We start from the raw sequence: 25,101 nt of genomic DNA, 5'->3' as shown, positions 1-25,101 counted from the left end.
GATATGTCCGTCGTAACACTCATTTGTCTCAATTAGAAACCAGGACGACTAACCGATTTGTTTTAAACCACCTATAAACTTATTGGAATTTTATACAAATTATCGTGACTGTTTTTTGGAGTTTTACATTTGTAAGAAACTACTAACTACGTAAGGATTTATATTATATAGGTTATATCAACCTATACATTATTTTCCATGATTTCCATTATTCAAGTAAAATAAGACCTACCATTAAAATGGCTGACCAAGTAGATAGCTCATCAACTTCAAGCAATGATACAACATCAGCTACAGAAAGAGTAACACCGAATAGTGAGAAAAATATCGGAACAATTAATCGCACTTTCCGCATCCCATCTCATGGTGAAAGTGTTTTGCAGGTCAAGCGCATTTTTTGTTTCATAAAAGTTTTTAAACATATAATTTTAAAAGCTTCGTTGTATAGCTACATCCTACACGAAAGCTAAAATATTTCTACAATTTCTATACTAAAGGTATTCTATAGTCTTATATTAACAGTATTTAGCTTTCGACGTACACTTTGGCTATACGTGTATCGTATTTTTAGATAAACTCAGTGGATTTCAACCCAACTTGTACAATATCTATCTAAATTCTAAGTTTACATTTGTGGCTCAGTGCTGAAATGTGATGAGCCTAATCTACTCCTTTCAAATTAACAGGCACTCAACAAGCAGCGAAGCGGTGGGGAGTTTTGTGACGTAACCGTTCTAGTTGAACACAAAAGATTCTCAGCTCATAAATGCGTACTATCAGCAAACAGTGAATACTTCAGGTCTTTACTTTGTACTGACAATGATGGTGTATTTCTTCGCCATGTCACCGCAAGCAGTTTTCAAGCAATTTTGGATTTTATGTACACGTCGAGATTGCAGTTGGAACCGAACTCTGTTCAGAACATTTTAACTACAGCAAAATTTTTGCAAGTTAAAGGAGTAATCTCAATTTGCTGCAGGTTGGCCATTACTTTCACTTTCGCCATTCCAACTAATCTTGCTCATTTGGTTACGTTGCTAAAAAGGTATTTTTGTTTCAGGTACCTTGAGTCTCAGATTCGATCATTAGCAAAAGATTTAGATGGTCGCAAGAAAAAGCTAAAAAATCCAGCAGTCATATCTGTTGATGCTGAAGTCTTTAAAGAAAAAGAATTACCAATGTTATCGACATTACAACAACAGCCGCAAATAAACTATAACTCAGTCACTGGTACTTTTGGACCTGCTGCTCCAACTGCGCAAAACCTCATAAGAGGTCCGCATCCACAATTATTCCCATTTCAAAAGCCTCCAATAAATTCACAGTCCAATGGTTTAAATGGCCCTGCTTACCAGAGAACAACTTTACCATTGGTCGTACATGGTCAAACATCTGAAATGGTTCACCATGATCAAAGGCATCACATGCTTCCATGGAAAAATGTGCATGACCCCCAGCAGACTCAAAATCCTTACGGAAATAACATTCATACGAATCCCACCAGTTACCAAATACCATTTAGTATTGCCCACAACCAAGCTAGACAAGCGCCGATGATGTATTCCCATGGCAAGTATAATCCCAACCATCCTTTATACACTGCGCAGTCGACTGGTGGGAAAGGAAGAAGACAACATCCACAAAATCGTAGGAAACCAAATTATGGTGCAGTAAGTGAAACTAATTCTCTAAAGTGTGCTATGGTATCTCCTCAATCTATCGTCGATCCATCATTAAGAGCTTCTCGAATTCCCAAGGACAAAAACAACACACAAAATAAGACAAACAACCCGGTATACCCGGATATCTTGTTGTCAAGTTCCCGACGAAAAATAGGCAGTTCTGATAAAAGAATTTCTACACCTGATTCAGTTGCGTTTACTGTAGAAGCAGAGGATAGGTATTGGAAATCACTATCTGGTGGGGGTAGCAATTCTTCATTACATCAACTAGGCGATTACATCAATTAGGCGATTACATCAAATAGGCGTGGGCGATTTACCCACAGCGACCCAGCGTAAGCGTATACATTTATTTGCTTTGAGTGACAGAAAACGTAATATAATAATAATCTTATAAAATCGATTGTGGCATGTTCGCGCTAGCTTTAAACACTTTTTGTGAAATAGTATGTATTTGTGGATGACTATCCAAAGTGGAGCATTGTATGTTGCACGGTGGCGGAGCAGTAAAAACGTACGTAAAAGCTACCTTTGTATAAGGTCCGTTGCATGTGCCCTAAGCAAGGTATAAACAACACTTGTTTCCGTTCAGTGGTCCTGGTAAGCAGTCCCAATTTCGAGTAACATAAAAAAAAACTGTTAAAAATATGTACCAATCGAAATTTGCACAAAGACTAGCTCGGTAACTGGGGCTCGAGTGGTGCGCAATCGTCGCTTGTGTTAAGTCGTGCAGAGACAGGCCTTAGTCCCTTGTTAGAGACTGTGATACCACACTGTATCATTTCCATACAGGAAACATAGCGTGAAAGTGAAGGAAGCGCCCACATGTCAAAATAAGTTTTGAAGATTGTATAAGAACTAATTTGTACAACGTTTTTGGTCGCTTGCAGCGATATTTCATGCGGATGTATTTTCTATGTTCATGTTTGTAATAAGTACAGTTTTTCATATTGTAATATAAATTGGAAATATCTTTCAACTGCCATCAATCCGATATTCGCCTCAATTTATATTGATAAATAAGTTTTGATGCCTGCTGATGTTGTATTTGTTCTGTCATTGACATAATATCTGGACAGAAGAAATTTCGTCTGTAATTTTGCTTTTTTGTTATAAAAACTTATTATCTTTCAGGGAGATCCAAAATGTACGTCTAATCATCAAAATATCATTTACCTCAACAGCAGTATCTCTCAATATATATACCCAATAAAGATTAATTATTTTGTATTATTCGTATATATCATATTTAAATGTAAACACGGTAGTACTACTCTACAAAATCGTTCTGTTTCACCGAATGGTTTCTCTTTATACAATTATCTAACATAGGGCTATTATATTTATTTAAAGGGTTCAACTGGTTATCTGCCAACACGCTACCGACATCGCTGAAGTAATAAACGAAGAACGAAGAGATAAATGTAAAATTGTAAACAACATTTTCGTTCCTTTCATTTCAGTGTATCTTAATTGGGTAGATACAGTTTTCTTCTATGGCTTCGTTAAAGAGAAATCATGCTGTGAACATGGACTATATTTAACATCAAACCAGGAAATATGGAACACATTCATTCTTGGAAAATAACTTTTGCTTGACATGAAATTGAGCTAAACTAACTTTATGTTTTTACTGACATAAGATAGATAAAATACAACAAGGCGTCAGTATTCTGACGTTGTATGGTGTACATTCTTACACAAGCATCATATTATATTACAAACAGAGGATGCATGGGATGTATCTTGAGAACGACTTGAAGATAATCTCTTGATAAGAGACTTGCTTGGTCGTTGAGGTGCTGATTTCTTGGCCTTAACTCCAGCAGTTATTCCAATTGATACTGAATCGATTACGATGTAGCCCATTTTGGTTGTTGCCACTATTTTGGTGTCATCAATAACAGTAAGTCCGGTCACACTGGAGTAAACGTACTGGGCAGCAGAGATTTCTCCTACAAAGTAAAACGCTTTATGAGCTGGTGGAATCAAAGGGATTAACATATCTATTTTAAAAACGTATTTTACTGCGTTAACAGTAACATATTGATAAAAGAAGCTTGCAGTATGGTGATGAAGGGGTATGGTTACATAAGGGGTTGTAATCCAGAAAAACAGCGACTGTAATGTCATAACTCATAATGCATTTGAACTTTAAAGCGCATAATCGCATGCAAATACAGCAGGTGTATTAATTTGCACTCCAAACGTGTTCGATATATTTGGCAAGCACTTGGCATGTATGAGTTAAGACAAGGCTAAATAATCACTGGAGTGAAGTTGAGCATCTTAGTGCACTACCCACTACAGTACCACTGCATAGTCATTGCATGCAACCAGCGCAAAATTTGTTAGTAATAGTATTGATAAACCAAAATACGGTACAAAGTTTTACATATTGTAGTCTGCCGTAGAGGACTACGGCCGTTACCTGCGATATTGGTTATTTTAGTCGTTTAAAGTGGTATATTTTATATGATTATGTCCCTATATTCCGGTTGTCAGGTTTAGAAGTCTAGCGACGCAAGCTCTTCGCCTTGAAAGATTTTTGATGACTGACTCCGTGATTTTCAGTGACAGTAGTTAAAGTTTAGATAGAAGTATTAACAGTTTTTTCTCAGTTTTAGGAAGCAATGACGATAACTTGCCAAGTACGAATAAATAAAATGCAGAGATTAATATGCCGCCTTTGAGCTTAGAAAAAAAATTTGAGTAGCAAAAGAATTGAAACAAGACAGCCATGATGGAAACTGAGAAATTGCTAAGAAAATTTTACAAAACAGAGATATTCATTAATTGTCAACTTTTTCCTAGTCGGATGCCAAGATGTGGTTGTTTAGCCAAATGCCTATTTTCGTTGCAAAATTAGTTCGCGTTTGGCCACTAATTTTGTTAAATGGCATGAGTGCAAACCTAGGTAAAGTACCTACTGAAATTCTTCTCCAAAAGGACATGGTTCACGTCATAAACCAATATTAAATAATGTGATGTCACTGAAGAAATTGTAGTGCACAATTACAAGTGTGATGAAAACGATACAAACTCGTGTTCATATTTGGCCCTAGAGCTGTAAGTGTAAACATCATTAGCCGCAAGTGACATTTCATCATCATTGAAGCGTGTTTAGATCGATTGCAAGCGGCATCATTATGGAAACATCTCCTGTAAACTCCATATCAGATACCTTTCTGCAAGAATTTGTCGATATAGAAAGCAATGAATATGAAACTTCACCAGCAAAACCCGACTGTAGAGAAACACCAACGGGAAATGTAGTGGTAAGCGTGTTTGTTAGTTTAAAATATTCATTACAGTACTTTTGTATTCTTCATGCATAATAATATTCAAAATACATGTGGATTTTACATTGTTCAACCCATAACTTCCACATTGGGCCAATGATTTTCTGTTAATAAATGTAGTAACGTATCTATACGGTAAGATATATTTGGAAATGCAAGCAAATTTGGCTAAATTTAACACTTTACTTTAAAGTCAATGGTATTTTGTTATACTGTATTGTGTACCTAAATTTCAAGGTTTCCTGAAGTTCTAAAAACAGTTATAGGTTAGAAAATATATAGACGGTTATAGGTTAGCCGTTAGAAGAATAGATAGGCAAAAAGTTGATTTCAGCTATTATTGGAGTTAATTAGAATTAGATTAGAAGGTAGATTTGGTTAGGGTTTACGTTACTAAGTTATAACATTTAAGTTAAGTTAACATAGAACTGTGAAAATAGTTTCGAACGCACCATTTTTTTCCAAAAAATTGTGGGTAAATCGGACTCTGCCGGAATTTTCAAAGAAGAGTGACTTTTTTACCATAAGTAGGTCACACAGTTCATAGTTAGATAGGCCATTAGGTTGGGAGAATGGGTATGGAAAAAGTCAATTTTAGTAATTTAAAGTATGATCACAGTTAGATTCAGATTAGTCGGTATAGAAAGGTTAAGGCGGTTAAGGCGCTATGTTATAACTATAACATATAAGTTATGGCAACAAGAACCTGTGAAAACTAGCTTTGAACACACCATTTTTTGGCTGAAAGAGTGGCAGATCTTTAGAATCATGAGTCAGCAACGAAAACACAAGTTGAACAGCAAACACAGTATCATTTTCACCAAAACGGACTGTAATAAAACATTTTAAACAGTGTGCAGCATCATGCCAACCATTAATTTCCGGATTCACATGAAGCAGACATTGACAGGGAAAAAGGCAAGATATCCATACCGTCCTTATTTCTAATTGTGTCATTAGTTTTGACTTGTGTCTTTATTTTGGCATATTTGTAACAATGGTGTACAACAATTTTAAAAGTAATAAATCCAGCGTTTTGCCACCAACATTTTGTGATATCATAAAAAGAACGATATCGCAAAAACGATACAAAAGAGCAAAGCGTTGAGCATTGCTACCCAGACATGGACGGCTAGTTATTTTTTTTAATTGATGATATAGTACTTTCTCGGTTAACAATTTACTATAGCCCAAGTCAATTTGACATCGGTGAAAACATTGGTTTCCCATTATGTTTTTTCTTGGTAGATAAATCGTAGCTTGTTTTCTGTCGTCCTTATTTTGGAAATGGATTGCAGCCCTGAATATAGGTCACTCTTTAATAAATCCAAAACGCAAAAGGAAAAAAAAAACGATCTTCAACATTTTCCTGTGTTAGCTTCCTGAAGTGCGGACACAAAGATGGTTCAAACACAGTACAAGTTGAGTTATACGGGAAGCCAGATCGAAATGTTGGCAGTTAACTTTTCGTTAATGACACGCCGCAGTCACAAGCGCATTTCAGTTCTGCAAATAGTTTGTGATTTGACAATGACGAAAATTGATGTGAGTGGTTTGTGGCATGGCAAAAAAGAATACTATAGTCTACAATCTACATGATGGCTAATGTCTGGTGTGTTCGGTATAAGTGAAAGAAATTTTAATGCGTCTTATCACAACATCACAACATATGGTTACATCATTTCAGAAACTTCGGACTAATTTTATTCCTTTTGTCAATTTTGATACTGATATTTCTTTTGAGCTTGCTTCCATAGTTGACAGATTGACAAGTTTGCTCTCCTCACAACTGCTTATGGCGTTGTTTCAGAAACAGAAATGTTACAAATGAACCAGTGTCGTCGTATATTGTTACTCTGTTACGGTTGAAGAAGGCATTGCCACGGGCAAAAAATGATGATGTTATAGCTCCGATCTGACTTAGCCTATGTTGCAGGTGAAGTTGTTTTTGATACACACACAAAGATATTGGACGTACGCCGCAGACGGTTCATTTGCAAAAAGCAGAAGCTATTTTTTTACCACAAGAATACGCCTATGAAAATTTTATTCACACACTATCAAAAATATTCATATTTTATAAGAAAATCCGCCAGTCAGAAAAAATTATTTTTTCATCAAATATTTGAATCCATTGTGAAAGCAGACGCCGAGGGAAAAGATTTGTAAACATTTTGGAATTCGCATCACACCAAAAGTAGAAAATATTGTTGCAGCAGGGAAACGACGTGACTGATAAGTCGAAATATGATAATTGTACTTCGCTTGAGGGAACAAGTATATATTGTAGAGGCAACAAACTAGATTCGAGCAAAAAAGGATGAAATTTACTAAGCAAGTTTAACGTGGTCCGCAAAGTGAATAACATAAATAGGTTGTACTATGGAATAAAAGTAATAATTAATAGTTTGCTAAAGTTTGTTTAAAATGTAGAATGGTGATAAATTTAATTTGTGTGGGAATGTATCTATAGGCCTATATCATATTTAAACACAATGTATAAAGAGTCGCGATGGTAGTGATCAAGACCATCAATCTATGGAGAATCTTCATAACCACAGAGAAATACAAAAGATCGACAAAGTTGTTCGCAGCAGAACTCTTGTCACAACAAGCTCGAGAAGTCTTAGGCCCCAAGAAGCTGTTCGCATATACAATACGTAAGCCTAAAAGCGTATATCTTCGAAGTATTTTGTATATAAGATAACTCGGAACGACTGTGGTTGAAACTTTTTTATGTACAATGATAATAATGCACCTGAAATGTTTGGGCATTCGTATGATTGTTGCAAATTTCATAGATTTGAAACTTGCCACGTCCATGGGCAGTAATTAAAAGTAGGGTTTCTTTAAGTATTATGCTGTCTTAATTCTCTTATTTCTGTTAAAGAAATGCAAATAACACATAATTAATAACTAAACGAAGTAACAATTAACTGCTTACTTTCTCCAGGAAAAGAGAGGGCGTAGATAAAACACCAAGCTTAGTTTTCGTAAAGGATGCGAATAATGAAAGCCTGCCTATCTCCAAACAGAATTATAAGCTGAATATAGTCGAAACCCCGAACCCTCAGACAAAACAGCCCGATGTAGTCAACCCAGCTGTGAGGAACAGAACTGGAAAACCAATGACAAAAGCTGGAGCTCTGGCAGATGCAGTTATGAGTGCGTAAAGGCTGAATGTTGGTTTCAACATATTTCTTCTATTCTTTTAACGGTGATGCATCTAAAATACCTGATGTTACACATCAAGGTGTGCCTCAAGGAGACACTGCATACTGTCAACTGGTTTCAGGATCCCAGACGAACTTCTACAGATATTCAATAACTAAGCCGATTTTTGCCAATAATTCTAAAAGCAAAGATGACACCAATCGTCATTCTAGTGTAATCCATCTAATCCAATTGTTTCAGTCTAAGTATAGTACATAATTATGGATTAGGTTTGCATGGGATAACTTGTTATACACTGTCTACGTATCTCAATAGTCCTAGACATGTCATATGCTTTGCATATACAAGCTTTCAATTACATTACAATTATTACATCTCAGCAAGCATTTCTGCAGTCTCAAACTCAAGTAGATAAACGGGCATCAATGAGCAATAGCATAGGTAAGTGTAGTCTTCATACGTAGTAACGTAGGAGAACGTGCAACTTCATCTATATTTGGCAAGCGACATACTCCACAAATAAATTTTGTCTGTACATGTTATTACCATGTCGATGTCATTTCATAAATTTCCTATAACATAGACTTCCATATCTGTTTATGTCTTAAAGGAACTTCTTCTGCATCTCCAGAGAATAACAAAACAGACGCTCAAGGAAAATATCCGTATGGAGCGCATCACATTACAGGCTCTGGAGCTAGTTTAGATCAAGATCAAGTGGGTATTTTTGTAAGGTTTGTAAAATACTTTGTTGTAAACCAATTGAACACTGTGTTTACAGATACCTCTCGGTGGCACAAAAACTAGCAGAAGTGCGTTTAGTTCCCAGCAGACAGCACGCAGATACTTGCCAGGCCAAGAGAGCAGGTCAGACATTCAACGCGTGCCACGCCTGAGACAGACTACGAGAAGTCAACAGGTTCTTCAAAATAAAGTTTCATCCTCAAACAACTTAAAACAAACTTTCTCGGCTAAATTCAAAAGAAATCTTCAAGAAATCGACAATCCATTCAACGAATACCAGACCACGAATCAAAAGTTGGATAACAAAGTCAGATAAATTTGCAATATCTTGCGTCTCGATTTACTACTATTTTATACATATGCCTTTGTGTTGGTTTACATTTTACAACTTTACATATTTCTATCTTTAAAGTTTCAACAAACCATGGAACAAAAATCAAAAAGCCAGACCACGAATCAAAATTTGGTTAGATATATTTGCAAATTGCATGTCATACATCTCGATTCCTGGCAATTTTATTCACAGGCCTATGCTTTGTTATGGGTTTACTTATTTCTGTTTCCGAACTTTCGACAGATCACAGAAAAACAATCAAAAAAGCAGACCTCAAATCAAAATTTGGACAACAAGGTTAGAGATATCTGCGAATTGCATATCTTGCATCTCAATTGCTGACTATTTTATGCATATACCTTTTTACGGATTTATTTATTTCTGTTTCCAAAGTTTCGGCAACTCACGGAACAAAAATCAAAGAGCCAGACTACAAATCAAAATTTGGACAAAAAGGTTAGATATATCGATCTCTGACGTAAAGTTTAGTTTTTAAGTATTTTTTTCTCAAAAAAATATTTTGAAAATACCTGGACACAGCTTCGTCGCCAAAAACAACTTAATGACTGCGGTGGTAGTTTTCTTCATATACAATAATAATGCGGCTGAAATGTTTTTTGGGTTAACTTGGTAAAAAAGTTAATAGATTTGAAAATCTTACATACACCATTTTATGGGTTTATATATTTGTATTTCCAAAGTTTCGACAAATCACGGGAAAATTGAATCCTGACACTCTCCTAGGGGATGGTAAGAAAAAAAACTTTGAATCATACTCCAAAAGGAGTGCTTCTTTTCCATTTCTTGATGGCTTTTCCATTCTAAACTTCACTGAAAACTTCCGTTTTTCATATTTTGCCGTTCCCGGTTATGTCAAGGAGCATAATCAACAAATGAAACGAGGTCTGCTTAAGCTTCCGCTTATTGACAGCTCTTTTAAAGACAATGAAATCATGAAAGGTGGAGCAGAAGGTGTAACGGAAAAGAAGCCTATAAAAAGGGGAAGCAAGGGCAAAGGAAGCTTACAAAGACGGATCAAGAAACTCAATCAGATGGAGGTTTAGTTAATGATGCTGTCGCCAAAGGAAAACCTTCAAACATCTTGTCAAAACCAAATTTGCGTAGTAGTATTCTCATCCCTGTTAATTTCCCCTGTATCTGTTCATTATACGTACAGAAGACCATAATACTGTTTGTGAGCGTCTGGTATAAGTTCATTGATTTGCAGGCTTCCGTTTTAATCTGCTCGGTTTATAGTGTACTTATAATATCGAAATTGTATATTGCGTATTATTGCTGTGTATTATGGCTATATCTTATATGTAAGCTAATTTACAAAAAATAAGTTATTCCACGCACCTGTAGAAATATTCCATAGTTTCAAAGACCTCTCTGTTGAACCGCTTAAGACGTATTTGTCATCTTTGGTGAAAGCAGCACAAGTAACACTGCTACTGAGCAACGAATCGAAAAACAATTGTCTTTTCAGTTTCCATTTACCATCCTTAGAACAAAAATTTAAATTTTTGTCTTCCTATCATACTGTATATGCTTTGCAATACACACAAATTTTTTTTAAAAAAGAATGGAGTATAATGCATTTATTCAAGGATCTTAGTAAATTTTAGCAATCCACCTGTAAATGCCAAAGTCGTCTCGTTCTTCCCAGCGACCCAGAAAACAAATATTGTTGACCATGACTTAGTGAAAGCGCTGTCAATGGGCTCTCATGCTCTGTCAAAATGGCTTCTAATGTGCATTTATACAGATTAGGTCCTGTAGAAGGATTTTTGGTTTGGACTAATTGCAAAACATATATAATATTTCGATCTGTTCCAAGAAAACATTGTAGTTTGCCCATAGAAAAGTTACCCACGCAAGTGGTTGTAACGTGGCCGTCCAAGTCCAATGCTTTTGAGGACAACGATTTCTCTACAGTCATCTCGAAACAAAGGACAAGATGTAGCCAATCTATTGATTCACAATGCACCACAGCTAAAGCTCGTTTTCCATCGTGACTTACAGATATATTTGTGATTGACCCAGAAGACTTAGCAGAGCCCAAATGAACATGCTCGTACGGAATGGCTTGCTTATGTTTTTCTTTGCTGCAAGGATTTAAAACTTTAAATAAAACCCCAGTGGTGGTTCCAGTTAGCACTAAATCTGAAGAAGTCGAAAAGATAACCAAATTTGGCGTCATTTCTTCATTTTGAAGATTTTTAAGAGCAACTGACGTGGATTTTTCGAATCTGGGCGAAGTAAGATCATGAAAAACAATTTCTGACGTAACGGTATCCAAATAAGCAAGATATCGACCGCAAGGGCTGATGGTGTTATTTCCGACTTCAAAAGGAAAAGTTATTGGTTCTTTGACAAGTTTGTTCTTCTGTAAATTCCAGAGTTTAACATAAAACACCTATCAAAAGCGTAAAACAATAGAAAATGAAAACAATTTTTGCTTATTGACAACATTTGATCATAAAGTGGGAATTTAAAACTATCTGCATGCGCAGCCTTAAAAACCTCTTTTGATGCGGAAGCAATGATCCCATTATGCACAGATAGGTAAGTAACCGGAGCTCCCATTCCTTTTATTATATGAACAGGGCGGTTGAAATCATTAAACGCCTTATTGGAAATATCCCATATTGTTATTTCTTCATCTTTGCTCCCGACCACAAGTGCATTGTTCCTATCAAATTCCATACTGGAAATTACACCATGATGATAGCGCAAATGTCCGAGATACTGCTGATACAATTAAACTGGTTGATCAAATTAAACTGCTGAAGTAAGATATAATTTTGATTTGATTGCAAGCATTCAATGTCTGAGCAACAACGTTGCTGGGCAAGTCATACTAGAATAAACTTAATCAACGCAACCTCGAATCAAGCTATACCTTCATCTCCTCCAGAAATAAACTCCAGATTGCAATCTCCGTCCCTTGAGCAAAAGCAATATACTGACCATCTAAAGAAAGACTGCTAACATCATAAGGTTGCTTGACTTTAAACTTTTTTGAAATTGACCCATCTTCTGCATATATCCTGATGTCTCCACTTTGCCAGCACGTAATTACATTGTTATTACGTACGTAGTTGGCAATCACGGGATTTACTCTTGCCTCATCTGCACCAGCACCTGCTTTATCTTCATGCAGCTTTTGGCCTAAGAAAGACATTTCGATTGGATTAAGAAATTTCTAAACAATAGTCAAGCAGCCAACTCATTAATTGCTATTGCTAATTTTTTCCATTGCATATGAGCTTACATGTAGTTATTGACCACCACTTCATCGCACCACTTTCATAACCAGCAATTACGTTTTCATTATTCAACAAGCAAATATCACAAGACAAAGGGCCAGAGTGATCCTCCATAATGCTTACAGTGCATTGCAGATTTGATATATTCCACACATTTATCTACACAGTTGCAGGAGAAAGATGAATTTCGAAACAGCCAAATGAAAAAGGATTCGTAATACAAACGATGTCAAAACAGGCCTATTGTAAACATTTTAATATAAGTGTACTTTACCTGTACACCACATCCTGAAACCAATGTTGTACCATCTTGAGCTAGATTCAAACTTGCATGTACATTGTAACCGCTATGATCTTCTTCAATAACGGCAACCTTGCTTCCCGTATCAAGATTCATGATGTACAAGGTATTGTCAAGAGATCCAGATGCTAATCGATAGTCTGTTTTCAACCAAAGAGTTTGACTTTAGTTCGTGTCATTGGCATTTATAACAAAAGCTACTATTATGTCTTAATGATGTTTATGAAACGACTATAACCCAAATGTTCAATATTGTTCAGTGGGCATCTAAGAGTCGATATTATTCTTTTAAACAAACGAACCAGAAACGGTAATGCAGGAAACTTTCTGCCCATGTGCTCTAATGTTGTGAATAATCTCATCACTTCCCACTTCCCATACAACCAAGAGTCCTTCCAGCGATCCGGCTGCCATGATGGAATTGCTGTTCGCTCTGGACAAACATGTCACCGCGCTGCGAAATCCGGTAAGGGTAGTTCTAAGCGGTCCTCCTGCAAGAGTTTGCAAACCCCATGCGTTAACCGAAATAGTTGTGGGAGTTTGATCGGTATAAAAGTAAGCACTAGCACTCCATGCACCTGGAGGGGGAAAACAGCCTGATAAGGGAATAACAGTTCTTTCAGGCGTTCTACGTAAAATGGAAGAGCAACTTTGAACCAATTTTCCTATCAGGGAAGGGTAGCTGTCTTTGAAATAAGCCAGTCTGCCAAAAAGTTCAGAAAACAAATGATTCCGTATACCTCCTGAAAAAATTATGCTTAAAACATAAGTTGAAGTGATCTCTTATAATAATTACATCACAGGATTAAAATTAAAACCCACCAGGAAATTCCAATGTTGGTTTGGCAAGTTTCAAAGCATCACGAATGAGAACAATATCTATCTCATTTTTTCTTTCTAATACCATGTTGTAATCTTCCAATACATCTATTTGCACAAACAGGTTTAAACGTGAAAGTTGTAAATGATAAACCAATTTTTTCAATCTTATCAGCTCCTACCTCTGATTGAAAATGCATTTATCTTGTTCAAAATCCAAGTGGCATCTGACATCACAAAATCTCTTAGTTGTTGCCACATTTCGGCATGTAACAAATGATAGGGAAGACAATCAAGTTTGCGAAAGTTATAAACTTTTTCTTCGAATTTTAGAGGCTGTGTACAAACCAATTAGTTATTTTGATTATGCTGAAAAAAATTAAAGTATGTATGTATGCTGTTACACTTGAAGCACTGTATTGGATCGCTGTAGTTGTATAAAATTTATAAGCAAACCTGAGAAGCTACTTTTCGATCAGCTTCATGCACTTCATTTTGCCATATTTTTAACTTCAATTTTTTCTTTTTGCCATCAGACCAGGTTCCCAAAAAGTAATCAGCAATAGCTGCATGTATAAATTTACGCACATTTTCCCCAAGATAACGATCTTCCGCTTCTTCCACGAATTGCCTGTTAAATGCGCCATGAGCTCAGCAACAGGCTTATACAGTAGCCTATGGTTAATAATAAAGTTGGATGATTTGGTTAAATGCAATAATTTGCTATTCACCTGTGATATAGTGCTAATACGGTGTGGCCCACAGCCTGTCTTTCAACAAGGTAATCCCCAAGATCATACTTTAACCTGGTCCATAGCAAAGATGGCACTCGTACAACCGCGTTTGTATGAGGAGACCAATACCTGTATGAAGCGTCTAATACAACATCATCCAAAGACAACAAATCATCCAATTCGCTCTCTGTGATACCATTTCTGAGAAACATATAACATGGCTTTGGTCGAAATAACAGTCATTTTTGTCGCGTGCTCATCGGTAAATAACTGTGTACCGACACTTAATCACGCGACACTTAATCACGCGACCCTTAATCACCGACACATAATCACTAGGACACTTAATCACGCGACACATAATCACTAGGACATTTAATCACGCGACTTGGATACTTAATCACGCGACATTTAATTACGCGACACATAATCACTTGGATGTCGGAAAAGCTTGAGGAAAATTCAGTAATTCAAGCTCGAGCGCATCTCTCTGTGGGGATGGCGATGTGGATTGCTTTTAAGGTTGGCCTAAAGCCAAAGGCTATTAGTCTTTCTTTTAGAACTCCCCGACAATTGTCTTTGACTCCGTTGCGCCGGCTTTCTCTATAATGTTTCTTTAAATCAACACCAGCTTCATAAAGTCTAATTGTTATATTGTCCGAAGTAAGTTGTATCACAATAGAAACATTTTCATCATCTTTTCACATTTAAACAAAACTATAACTCCAATTTAGTAATGAACAGTCCAGAAGGTAAAACTGATATTATGTGTAGAGACAAGAAGGGGAGATTTTAACCAAACCTTAGTTTTTATACAAACACATTAGCCTATCAGGAAATAACATGTCATTTTGCATTGCTACGTATAACCTATGTAATATCTAACATTATTCTATTGTCACCGAAGCTCTTGACCAAAGTACCATCAAAACGTTACACCGTAAAATACAATGTTAGTTGCATGTAAATATGCATGTACTTGTTACAATGTAAATTGTAAATGTAAATAAACATTGTAAATGTGTGATTAAATGTTGCGTGATTAAATGTCCTAGTGATTATGTGTCGCGTGATTAAGTGTCGCGTGATTAAGTGTCACCAAACCGTAAACAACCATATAAATCACTAACTTGGTTGCCACAAGATAGGCAATAGCTCGGCTTACAAAGACTTCACCATGCTTTTTTTCAAGACGATCGAACAAGAGTGATATTGCACCTCGAACGGATGTTGCCATTTGCAAGTTAGTCGTATCTGTGTAGGAATTCCAGCGACGGGCTTCGTCGAAAGCAAGCTGCAAAATATAGGACACTTTTGTTTTACACCTTTTGCACAAATAGTGTTCACTTTAGGTTTAGGTTTTTTTATATGTTTAAAAATACATATTATTTCTTTTGAGTTATACCTTTAAAAATAAAGGTTGCGGAGCAGACAAAAATGCGTTCATCACAAAATTATGCTGTTCGTTTGTAAGAGAACGTTTAGCATTTCGCAGCCACGTGTCGAGTATCTCTTGTCCTGTGGATTTATCTAAATCTTGCACTTCAATGAAGTTTGAACTGGGAAGTGATCTTTTTAATACGTCCAGTATACCAAATTCTTGGCCTGGCAGGGTGGACAGAAGAATTCGAACATGGGGAGGGAGATGCTTTGGCAACCAGTTCAATCTATAAGTATGTAGTGATTCTTAACTAGTTTTCCCAATCAGCCAGTTGATAGTAAAACATAATTTAAATGCAACTGTTATGCAGCTTGTGATAATAGTGCTTGAAATATTACAGGCTACTAACTTGTGTGCACCCTCGAGAGGAGATAACTGATCCAAGGAATCGAGTACAATTACAAGATTTCTCTTTTCATTGGGATCGACATTCTGCACTTTGTTCGATATCTGATCTAGAAGTTCTATGAACCGCTGAACTAAAGTATTGAAGTTTTGTAGAGTGTGGAAGGCCGGTATTGTAAGTTTGTAAGCTTCGCAGATTTGGATAATGACTGTCTGCCATTTAGAAGTAATCAAAGTATTATGCAATGCGGCAAATTTAAAACATTTGCCTATATGTTACAAATAATTAATAAATACTTCAGATACGATCTTTCAATGATCGGACACATTTTTTTTGTTTGCGGGGAGAAACGCTCATCCAAATGCATCTTTTCATAAACTATTTTTTGTTATTAGAAAGTATAGTTGTTTATATTGACTGACATTTTTATACCGTTCGCACTTACTTGGAGGACATTGTGGATGTGAGAAGAATTCGGCGAAGTACCTAGAAACCTATAAATCAAATAATCATTGGGCGACCTCTTCCGGCAGTATTTCAAAATCATTGCCATTAATGCTGTTTTGCCTTTTCCAGATGAACCAAATATAACAACTGGCTGTCGGCATGTTTCATGATACAATTTTTCCATAATTTTATCTGAAGAATAAAGATTGTTGTTATTATTAGAAGAAAAACAATCATCATTCGACACGCAACTTATTATTTCCATTTTACCCGTTATATAGGTGACAAACTGACGATTCCACAAGAATTTATTATTTACTGTTTCTTACCGATAAGAGCTTCCCTTCCACAAAATGACTGGCACTTTGCATGAGCAAATGATGCTTGATGCGCAACTTCTTCAAATAGCCAATCAGTGTCATCGTTGGAAACGGGTTCTAATTTATTCTTGTTGTGAGCAGTTTCTTGGACGTGTTTTTCGGATACGTCGAGTAACTGACTAATAGCACTTTTCATATCATTCACAAAGTCGTTGCAGAAAGTTTGAAGGTAATTTGCGTGACTCTCGCATTCTGTGCTAATGCCTATAAGGTAACAAAAGTATTACAGTTCTTGTGAAATTACGCCCCACGCAATTTCGCCACTGCCCACACGCATAACTATACTCCCTTAAGCTGTCCTTGTATGCCTATATACTGCATTTTATTAGATTCATTATGGCCAAATCAAATTACCAGAATTTCCTAATTAATTCAAATAAAAAAAGCTAACAATTTTCCACTTCCAGACATCTTTTTTTTTGACTCTGGTGTTTGTTTGGAGCGACCTTGGTTTGATTTCTCTAAGTGCTATATAGAATATGGGCATAGGCGTAACGTTGCAGTCACCGAGTGTTTTACTGTAAGTCAAGTGCAGTTACAGCCAATTAAGTGTGAATAATGAACGTATAGACCTATAGCCTGAATAGGATACCTACAAGCAGTATTACCATACCTTGCTTGTTTTTAGTGTCCCGTGTTCACTGTTTAAACGAAAAAATAACTCTGAGGAAATTTTATGTTTAGGACCACGAAACTGATGCAAGCATCGTTCCCATTTTTATTCAAAGGTACTGCAGTTAGCGCTAACCGAGCCGATACATGCCAAGTTTTAGACATACAAAACATATTTTCCAATTGTGTTTTTGTCTTGGTGTAAATAGATGATAAACCTGCTTACAAACAATTATGCTATATGGTGAAAGTTACTAAACCAACCTTGATGTGACAGCCAGTTGATTCGGTATATCTTGATGTTGTTTGCAGCAAATCCTGATAGTTTTTCAATCCCTTTCTTCATTGCATTAAGTAAACTCTGCCATCAACAATGCAAAACATTTCTTTATATATCTATATACTCATAATAATTCTATCCATACAAAGTACATTGAAATATTTCTTTATTAGGCATACATCTTTGTACATTACATCCACAACACATTTTAAAATGATTGTAACGTTCAAATTAGCATTGTTGTTTATTCACATTATATGATTTAAGTGATAATGATTTATATGATTTTGTGTCGCCCAAAACTACAAATATCTTTGTCGTTGCATATCTAGACTAGGGATGTACAATACAGAATAATTGACTATTCTGAATTGAATTTCGAATCCCATTCTAAAATAGCAGGAACGTTAAAAATATTTATCACCAGAATTGCTTTTGTTTTGAATTTGCAATTGGCTTACTAAATTATTTTGGTTGAAGCAAGTTTACGGTTCTCAAATTGACATAACACACGATTTAATTCATTAGGATTAATGCACCCACCACATAGTATTGGAGTGTGAAACAACAATCGACAACAACATCTCTTGCACGTGCCAAAGAATACCTTTAATCATAAAATAAAACCAGTTCTTAAGATTCGGGAAAAATACGAAAATTAGATTCAAATCTTTTGAGATTCGGTTCTTTAGGATTCGTTATTCTAGAATGTGCATCCCTAGTATAGACTCGTGGTAATTCCTTGTATTAGAGTCCTTTGTTAGATCTGATGAGCGGTGACCTGCTTTGCTACCATATGCTTGTTAACGCCCAGTTTCTTAGTGTTATATCTATTCGCACAACAGCTTTAATCCCAGCCAAATTAGTAGTATATATATTGCAGTTGTTAGCCTGACTTGTTTAAAGGATTGTTTGCATGCAGCATGATAAGGTAGTTGCTAGTAAACCTGTTTTAATGTTTATATCTGTTAATCACGTATTTGAGACGTAGTATTATAGTAGTACCCCAGTATTGCCGTTTACTGTTGCTATTGTGTGCGGACTCACAGGGTAGTGATCCTTTCCTTACTGTGATTCCTTACTTAATAGTGATCATTTTTTTCTAGCCGTTCAATACCAAGACTTTTAAGAAATCCCTGTGCATTTCCAATATCCAGGGTAGGGTGGAATTCAGGCCTTGATAAACTGAAGGACACCCCTTAGGTGATCAGTATTTATAAATTTACCGGTTACAATGACTAAATATGTATATCTTAATCGAGTTTTCTAGACTGCAATTTTTCGCATTTGATGACGCATTGTCGTTGAATTCGGTCGGCGATTGTAAACGGCTCTTTCAGCCGAGGGCACGTCAAGCGGTATTTGATTGTGTACAGTACGGTTCGCATAAACGTTACGTACGTTACATTACGTTAGTACGTTTTGCATTTGCAAAAATATATTAGAGTCAGTGTGGGTGAAATCCAGTCTCCTCATTAAACACTTGGTTAGAGCAACACCGGATCGTAAGGAGGGGGTAAGCCCTCTTCTGGATTGGTGAGCACCTCAAGCATTGGGGTAGAGGATTCAAGTCTTTCCTCCCTAGCTTGAAGCCCCCAGGGTTTGACGGATTGGTCCAGAGTTGGGTGCACTGCAGGAAGCTCTTTCTTGATTTTAGTCGCGCAATTTTGGAGAGAGTCGATAGTTTGACTCAAGCCTTCCTTTTTACTTGCAGCTTTCCTTCAAATATCTGGGGGAGCAATACCAGCAAGGAGTTAGCATGAAGCATCCGGTGACCAAATGGCTACTAGCGCAGGATCAAATATCTTAGTGGGTGCTGATCTTCCCTACACCGGACAGGCATACTCTGCAGCTAGGCCGGAGACAGCAAGCGCGGTGGTTTGCAACACTTGTGGTGTAGCTCCCCATTGTGAAGAATTTATCTTCCGCAGGACGTTAATGCAAGTTGAGACAACGTCTCTGATGTTTTAAAGATGATCCGCAAACGTCATGCTGCGGTCCAGTGTCACTCAAAGGCAGGTTGGATATTAACAATGTGGAAGAGTCTATTCGCCCCTTTGCACCTTGAGCGTGCGGTTTACTTGGTGGTTTGTGCGATGGAAGGCATAGACCTGGGTCATCGCGAAATTAGCCTTTAGACGATTGGTATCATAGTAGCATTGGAACTGTTCGAGGGCGTCCGACACTGTTTACTCAAAATCTGTGAAGGCGTTGCTCTGATAAGCGATGCAGAAGTCAGCTGCGAAAATATATCGTTTAGTGCGTTAATCTCTTGGCTGGTCATTGGTATGGTTTGGTAGATTGGTAGATTTTATGGAGGAGCTGTGCAAGAACGCTTCCTTTTGGTAGGCTATTCCGTTGTAGGCGAAAACGGCTTTTCTTTCCTGCAAATACCACAAAAACCGGCGGTTCTTCAGTAGAACATCCGGAAACTGTGTAGGCCTAAGCGATGGGTCATTTGTCAATGGTCATGTGTTAGATCTTAGTGATCAGTCGCCGATGACCTATGGTGTCGTATACTGTTGTCAAGTCCACAAAGACAGTTTCAGTGATCTTTTTCTGGTTTTGAATTCGTCCTCGATGTATTGGGTGAGGACTTAGACGATTTAGAAGGACGCGCTCCATCAGTTTAAAAATGTGGCTCAGGAGGGAAGTAGGTCGAAATATCTTTGGCTACATTTCACTCTTAGATATTTGCAATATTTTTTGAAATACGCAGCATGACTATATCCAGTTGTTAAAGAGCTGGAGTATCCAACCAGAGGCCTTGATGTTTGAGGCCAAGATGTTTCAGTTTTTTAGTAAACACATCATCCAGCCTAATGGCTTTCCCATTTTCTAGGTTTTGATTGCTTCAGAATAAATAATATAAAAATGCTTACGCATGACTAAACGTTTACATTTTACCTGCGCTTCCGTGTCCACCTTTCCAGCTTCTTTCAAGTCAATATACTTTTGCGCTTCTCTGTCTGTGATGTTATCTTGAATGTCTACTATTTCACGTCTATACATGAAAATAGCTTTGTTCGAATCCGTGCTTTGGAGTCCTTCTTCTATTTCTTGTTCTGTCACTATAAGCAAACCAATATGTGGTAATCAGAAGTTCTTTTCTGAATTTTCGATATTTTTCGGTAGTGAAGCCTATCTTACCGGATTTAAAATAATGTTTCACTTCTGTTTCCGTGAAATGGTTTTGACGTATGGCTTCTTCAACGCAGCCATGAATCAGATTTGACAAAGTTTGAGATGTTTCAAACCATTTTTGTCGATCGCTATTTCTTCTTGATTCGTTTGCTGTATCTTGATCGTCAAAATATGGATATATGCTTGTTATGGGCTGCAAAATGTACGCTGGCGGAACAACGTTGTCATCTCGTATGTACCTGATATGAAAATTATTTACTTCGTTTGTATTTATTTTAAAACCATGGTTGCAATAAAATCATCGTCAAAGTTAAGCAGGTTTTGTAGGAATAAGTAAATCAGTAAAGAACCAAACCATGTGGGTATTGTGGGAATGGCTTTAATCGGCTTCTATATTGAATTTATTTTTTGGTATTTGCCTGTTTAGCCTAATCTTTTTAAAAACGTAGGCCTCTACAGATCGGTTCCTCTAAATGCTCTTGGTTCGCTGTGCTCCCTAGGTTCTGCAGGTTCTTTAGGTTTCCAGGTATTCTTACGAAAAAAGTTGAAATCTAATAAACAGAGTGATCTGAGTGAACCCGGGCTACTCAGTGAACCTGGGGAACTCCGTGAACCCAAGCAACAGAATAAACCCAGGGTAGATCCAGGGAACTCAATGAACCCAGACAACCCAGTGAATCCAGTGAACTCAGGGTAAACCTAGAGAACTCAAGGTAAACCAGGGGAACCAAGAGTATGTAAAGGTACCAGCAAATATATGCATGATTTAAAAATATAGTATCGATGTTTTTTCCTTGCTATGTAGAATGGCGCCCCAATGGACATTAATATACAGTGGTGTCTGTGACATGGAATGGCGAAAATAAATCTAGACTTACCACTGGTGAAGTAAATGTGCTCCGGAGATCCCAGCGGTTTTCGAAACTTCGCAAATTTTTTCGAAGTCCAATACACTAATAACGGCTGGAATTGGCCGAAAACCGTAACGATTACCAAGAAATGCCTTTAGAAAATGTATATGGGTTTTGAATACCCAAAAAATGACAAAGCTATCTTATAAAATGAGTGATAATATTTTATACATACAGTACCACAAAAAACGGTCCCATCGACAATCTCTTGCAAGCTTTAATTTCCAAAAGACATAGTTCGCAAGTTGAGTGGTCTACTGTCGCATTATCTTGAATACCCCATCGCATATCCATAACCTTATATTTCAACAAACGTATAGTGTTTTAAACCTAAAAGCCAAGAAAGCTTCATTATAGATCGTAAACGTAAAAGAAAGCTACGTTACTGTTCACCTGAAAGTCAAGGCCGATTCTTTGGCAGAAACTACGCAAAGCTGGATAGGCCTTTTCCAGGAGAAGGTTTCGTTCAACAGCCATATCTACAACAGTAAGAAGACAAGAAATATGCAAACATATTTTGACGTGTATAGGATTTTTAAGCCGTTTCTCAGGGTTCCGTCAAAAACAAAGTAGGTATTAAAGTTGATGCTGGTAAAAAGGTGACTTTTCGCAGCAAATTACAACATGACAGGACGCGACTGTCCGGGCAAATCTTTTCCCGTTCAAAAGCATTCATTTCTAGGTAAGACACCTTTTTATTATGAAAAAAGGTGTATAGTCTAGAAACCTACGAGAAATTAAGAGACGGCACAATTAAAGGCCGCAGTCGAAATAGAGTTAAAAACTTTCCAAGTTTGTTTCTTCTTCATTGTCATTTGTAAACTTTCAAATGTAAGAAACACAACACTGGGAGAATTTTGTTTTGACAAAAATGTTTTAACTATATATTGGCTGCTGTTGGCACAAGTCACTCTCATAATAAGCCAAAATGGTTAATAGGCTTACGGCTTTTCTTTGCAGACATAAAAACACGGGAATCCACAACTTAATTTATATAAATACTCAAAACCTTTGCGATATATAGTAGTTTTGTTCAAAGTGACAAAAGTACTTTCTAAGACACTAGACTACAGGTTTTGTACTGGCGTTTATTATAAAAATTAATGTACGTACAAGATCATTTACAAATGGAGAGTTCTTATTTATCCAGAACCGTCATTTTCGTGAGATGCAGCGCTGTGTGACACTCGACTTTAAAGTGACGTACCGTATATCGGTAGTCCCGACATATTTTAGTGAAATCACAGAAGCGCGTTGTTCAAATAGGCAGTTGGCGTGATCGAAAGATTTATAACTAAAGGCTCTATTTACTTAAAGACTAATATAAGGTTTAAGTGCTAAAGAACTAGACAATACATAAAGGTCGGGCTCCGTTTGTAATACCTTAAGCGTTAGTTGAAGTTAACAAATATACTGTAATGTCCAGTAGAACGATTTTTTTCAAATAAAATAAATGCACATTATAGGACACGGAATCTGTTTATCTACAGTGCATGTTATGCGCCAATGGCCTATAATCTCGTATTTTCACTAAAGCTTTTTTTACTGATGAAGCCTATTGCCTACCAATCTACGAAAAATGCCATTACTCTTGTCGCATATGGATATGACAACAAGCCGTTTATAAATTAATAAAATGTTTTCGAAGCTCAACAGTAGTCCTGTCTTCAAAAAATAAAAACACAAGAAACAATTTGTAAATGTCTATAAGCTTATCGTATAGGCTTAATACTGAGTAGCCTACCATGTAATAGACAACGCTAACGTGTATGAGTTAAAATACGAGGTACAGTACATGTGACATATATGGTCCAGACTCTAGAGGATTTTACTAGACAGTCTTATGCTAATTTAATACTACAAGAAACTGCACTATAGGCTACATCTTTTTGTGTATGCCTATTTTTCTTTTCGTTCAGAAAAAACAACAAAGGCTTAGAATTACTGTAAATATCTTACCAGAAAAGGTGGAACTTAAAAAAATGCGAATAACATTTGTTTGTTCCAGTTTTCTTAAATCAACTTCTTCTCCCCTGAACAATTTCAGCTTTTCAGCTGACGACTTCACTTGTTTGTGCATCAGATTAATATAGATTATGTCCTCAAAAATGAATTACCAAAACATAACTTGAACATATAGCCTTCAGTAACAAGCGGATTCAAACAAAGTTATAGGTGCGTCAGAAAAACGACCCTTTCAAACTGTAATCCGAGAAACTCCATCAATAGCCTACATTCATTGTGTTGCCCGTAGCTTATTCATTCATGGCGTTCTACTAGTAACTGCAACTGGCTATTGTGAAAACGAATTGAGTGAACTTAATTTAGGGCCAATTTATACGGAATGAATTGACTCAAACGATAACTTTACAAAATGGGAAGAAAGCAAAGCACGAATTTGACGTCAGTTCAGTACTGTAGAAGCTTCTGCTGCTTTTGATTGACAAGGCACCTCCAAAACAAATAATCTCAACAGTGGACAAAAACAGACTCATTATAGATATTAACATGCAAACAATTTATCTTAAAACCGATAAAATATTCCTTCTAAAAGTGGAGCAAAAGCAATATAGCCCAACATTCGTTACATTAAAACTATAAATGATATATATATATAATGTATATACATTATAATGTTAACGAACAATCATCAGGGAAGTTTTCGAATCTATCAGAACGTTGTTTGTGTATTTTGTATCTCATTAAAACTATAAACGCAATAATAACGTTTATAAGGACAAAGTTTATGTTCCATCGTACAATAACAACATGTTTCATTGGAAAATTGTCATAATATAAATTACTTTAATAATGCGGTATTTTAAAGACATTCGGCCCATATATAGTTTGTGTGTGTCCCGCTGTGCGGAAAACCAGCTGACCGCGAGAAGAGAACGAAAGAGAATAGTTGGTCTAGTTATTGATGCGTAAATGAGTAATACGCTTCAATGCGTAGAGCAGAGCAAAGCAGAGCAAAATTATGAAAATATCGCAATATCTCAAAAATTACAAAATCCAACTTTATCAAACAAACATGGACAGATAGCTGAACATTTTGTAGGAAAAGTCACCAAATTTCAAGTTTCTACAGCAAACAATGCAACTGTACGCCACGTTTTGCTATGACTGTGTGCGGGAAAAGCCAAGCCTAGTTAGAATAGGGTTAATGCTCCTGTTT

General features: G+C 36.6%; 3 protein-coding genes across 6 annotated transcripts; 2 read left to right on the top strand and 1 right to left on the bottom strand.

The window, feature by feature from the left end:
- Positions 1-239: 239 nt before the first annotated feature.
- LOC143446690 (uncharacterized) lies at positions 240-3,155 on the top strand. Its single transcript, XM_076946444.1, has 4 exons — positions 240-383; positions 687-979; positions 1,061-1,670; positions 3,036-3,155. The coding sequence occupies exons 1-4, from the start codon at positions 240-242 to the stop codon at positions 3,075-3,077; spliced, it is 1,089 nt and encodes a 362-aa protein (XP_076802559.1). The 3' UTR covers positions 3,078-3,155.
- On the bottom strand, positions 2,893-24,209 carry LOC143446686 (NACHT domain- and WD repeat-containing protein 1-like). 2 transcript variants are annotated; one of them, XM_076946439.1, is made up of 25 exons: positions 23,883-24,209; positions 22,317-22,402; positions 22,104-22,220; positions 21,891-22,015; positions 21,019-21,251; positions 20,776-20,939; positions 17,853-17,949; positions 16,926-17,180; positions 16,595-16,788; positions 16,153-16,361; positions 15,768-16,029; positions 15,493-15,656; positions 14,360-14,563; positions 14,085-14,259; positions 13,811-13,964; positions 13,632-13,736; positions 13,388-13,552; positions 13,112-13,300; positions 12,783-12,949; positions 12,514-12,667; positions 12,142-12,410; positions 11,763-11,990; positions 10,873-11,655; positions 10,596-10,740; positions 2,893-3,637 (listed from the first exon to the last, which is right to left on the bottom strand). In XM_076946439.1, exons 1-25 carry the CDS (start codon positions 24,001-24,003, stop codon positions 3,390-3,392), a joined length of 5,013 nt encoding a protein of 1,670 aa, XP_076802554.1. In that variant the 5' UTR covers positions 24,004-24,209; the 3' UTR covers positions 2,893-3,389. The 2 variants fall into 2 exon arrangements, with proteins under 2 accessions (XP_076802554.1, XP_076802555.1); XM_076946440.1 differs by having other exon boundaries at positions 11,763-11,987.
- On the top strand, positions 4,742-10,601 carry LOC143446687 (uncharacterized). 3 transcript variants are annotated; one of them, XM_076946443.1, is made up of 12 exons: positions 4,742-4,960; positions 7,490-7,644; positions 7,938-8,149; positions 8,238-8,371; positions 8,539-8,599; positions 8,769-8,875; positions 8,940-9,209; positions 9,315-9,368; positions 9,480-9,533; positions 9,630-9,692; positions 9,938-9,986; positions 10,115-10,238. In XM_076946443.1, exons 1-12 carry the CDS (start codon positions 4,832-4,834, stop codon positions 10,120-10,122), a joined length of 1,296 nt encoding a protein of 431 aa, XP_076802558.1. In that variant the 5' UTR covers positions 4,742-4,831; the 3' UTR covers positions 10,123-10,238. The 3 variants fall into 3 exon arrangements, with proteins under 3 accessions (XP_076802558.1, XP_076802557.1, XP_076802556.1); XM_076946442.1 differs by having other exon boundaries at positions 4,752-4,960; positions 8,790-8,875; positions 9,938-10,601; XM_076946441.1 differs by having other exon boundaries at positions 4,753-4,960; positions 9,938-10,601.
- Positions 24,210-25,101: the final 892 nt, after the last annotated feature.

The sequence above is a fragment of the Clavelina lepadiformis genome, chromosome 2 (genome assembly GCF_947623445.1).
Source record: "Clavelina lepadiformis chromosome 2, kaClaLepa1.1, whole genome shotgun sequence".
Lineage (NCBI taxonomy): Eukaryota > Metazoa > Chordata > Ascidiacea > Aplousobranchia > Clavelinidae > Clavelina > Clavelina lepadiformis.
The sequence above is the reverse complement of the archived record's forward strand: the minus strand, read 5'-3'. Positions and strand labels throughout refer to the sequence as shown.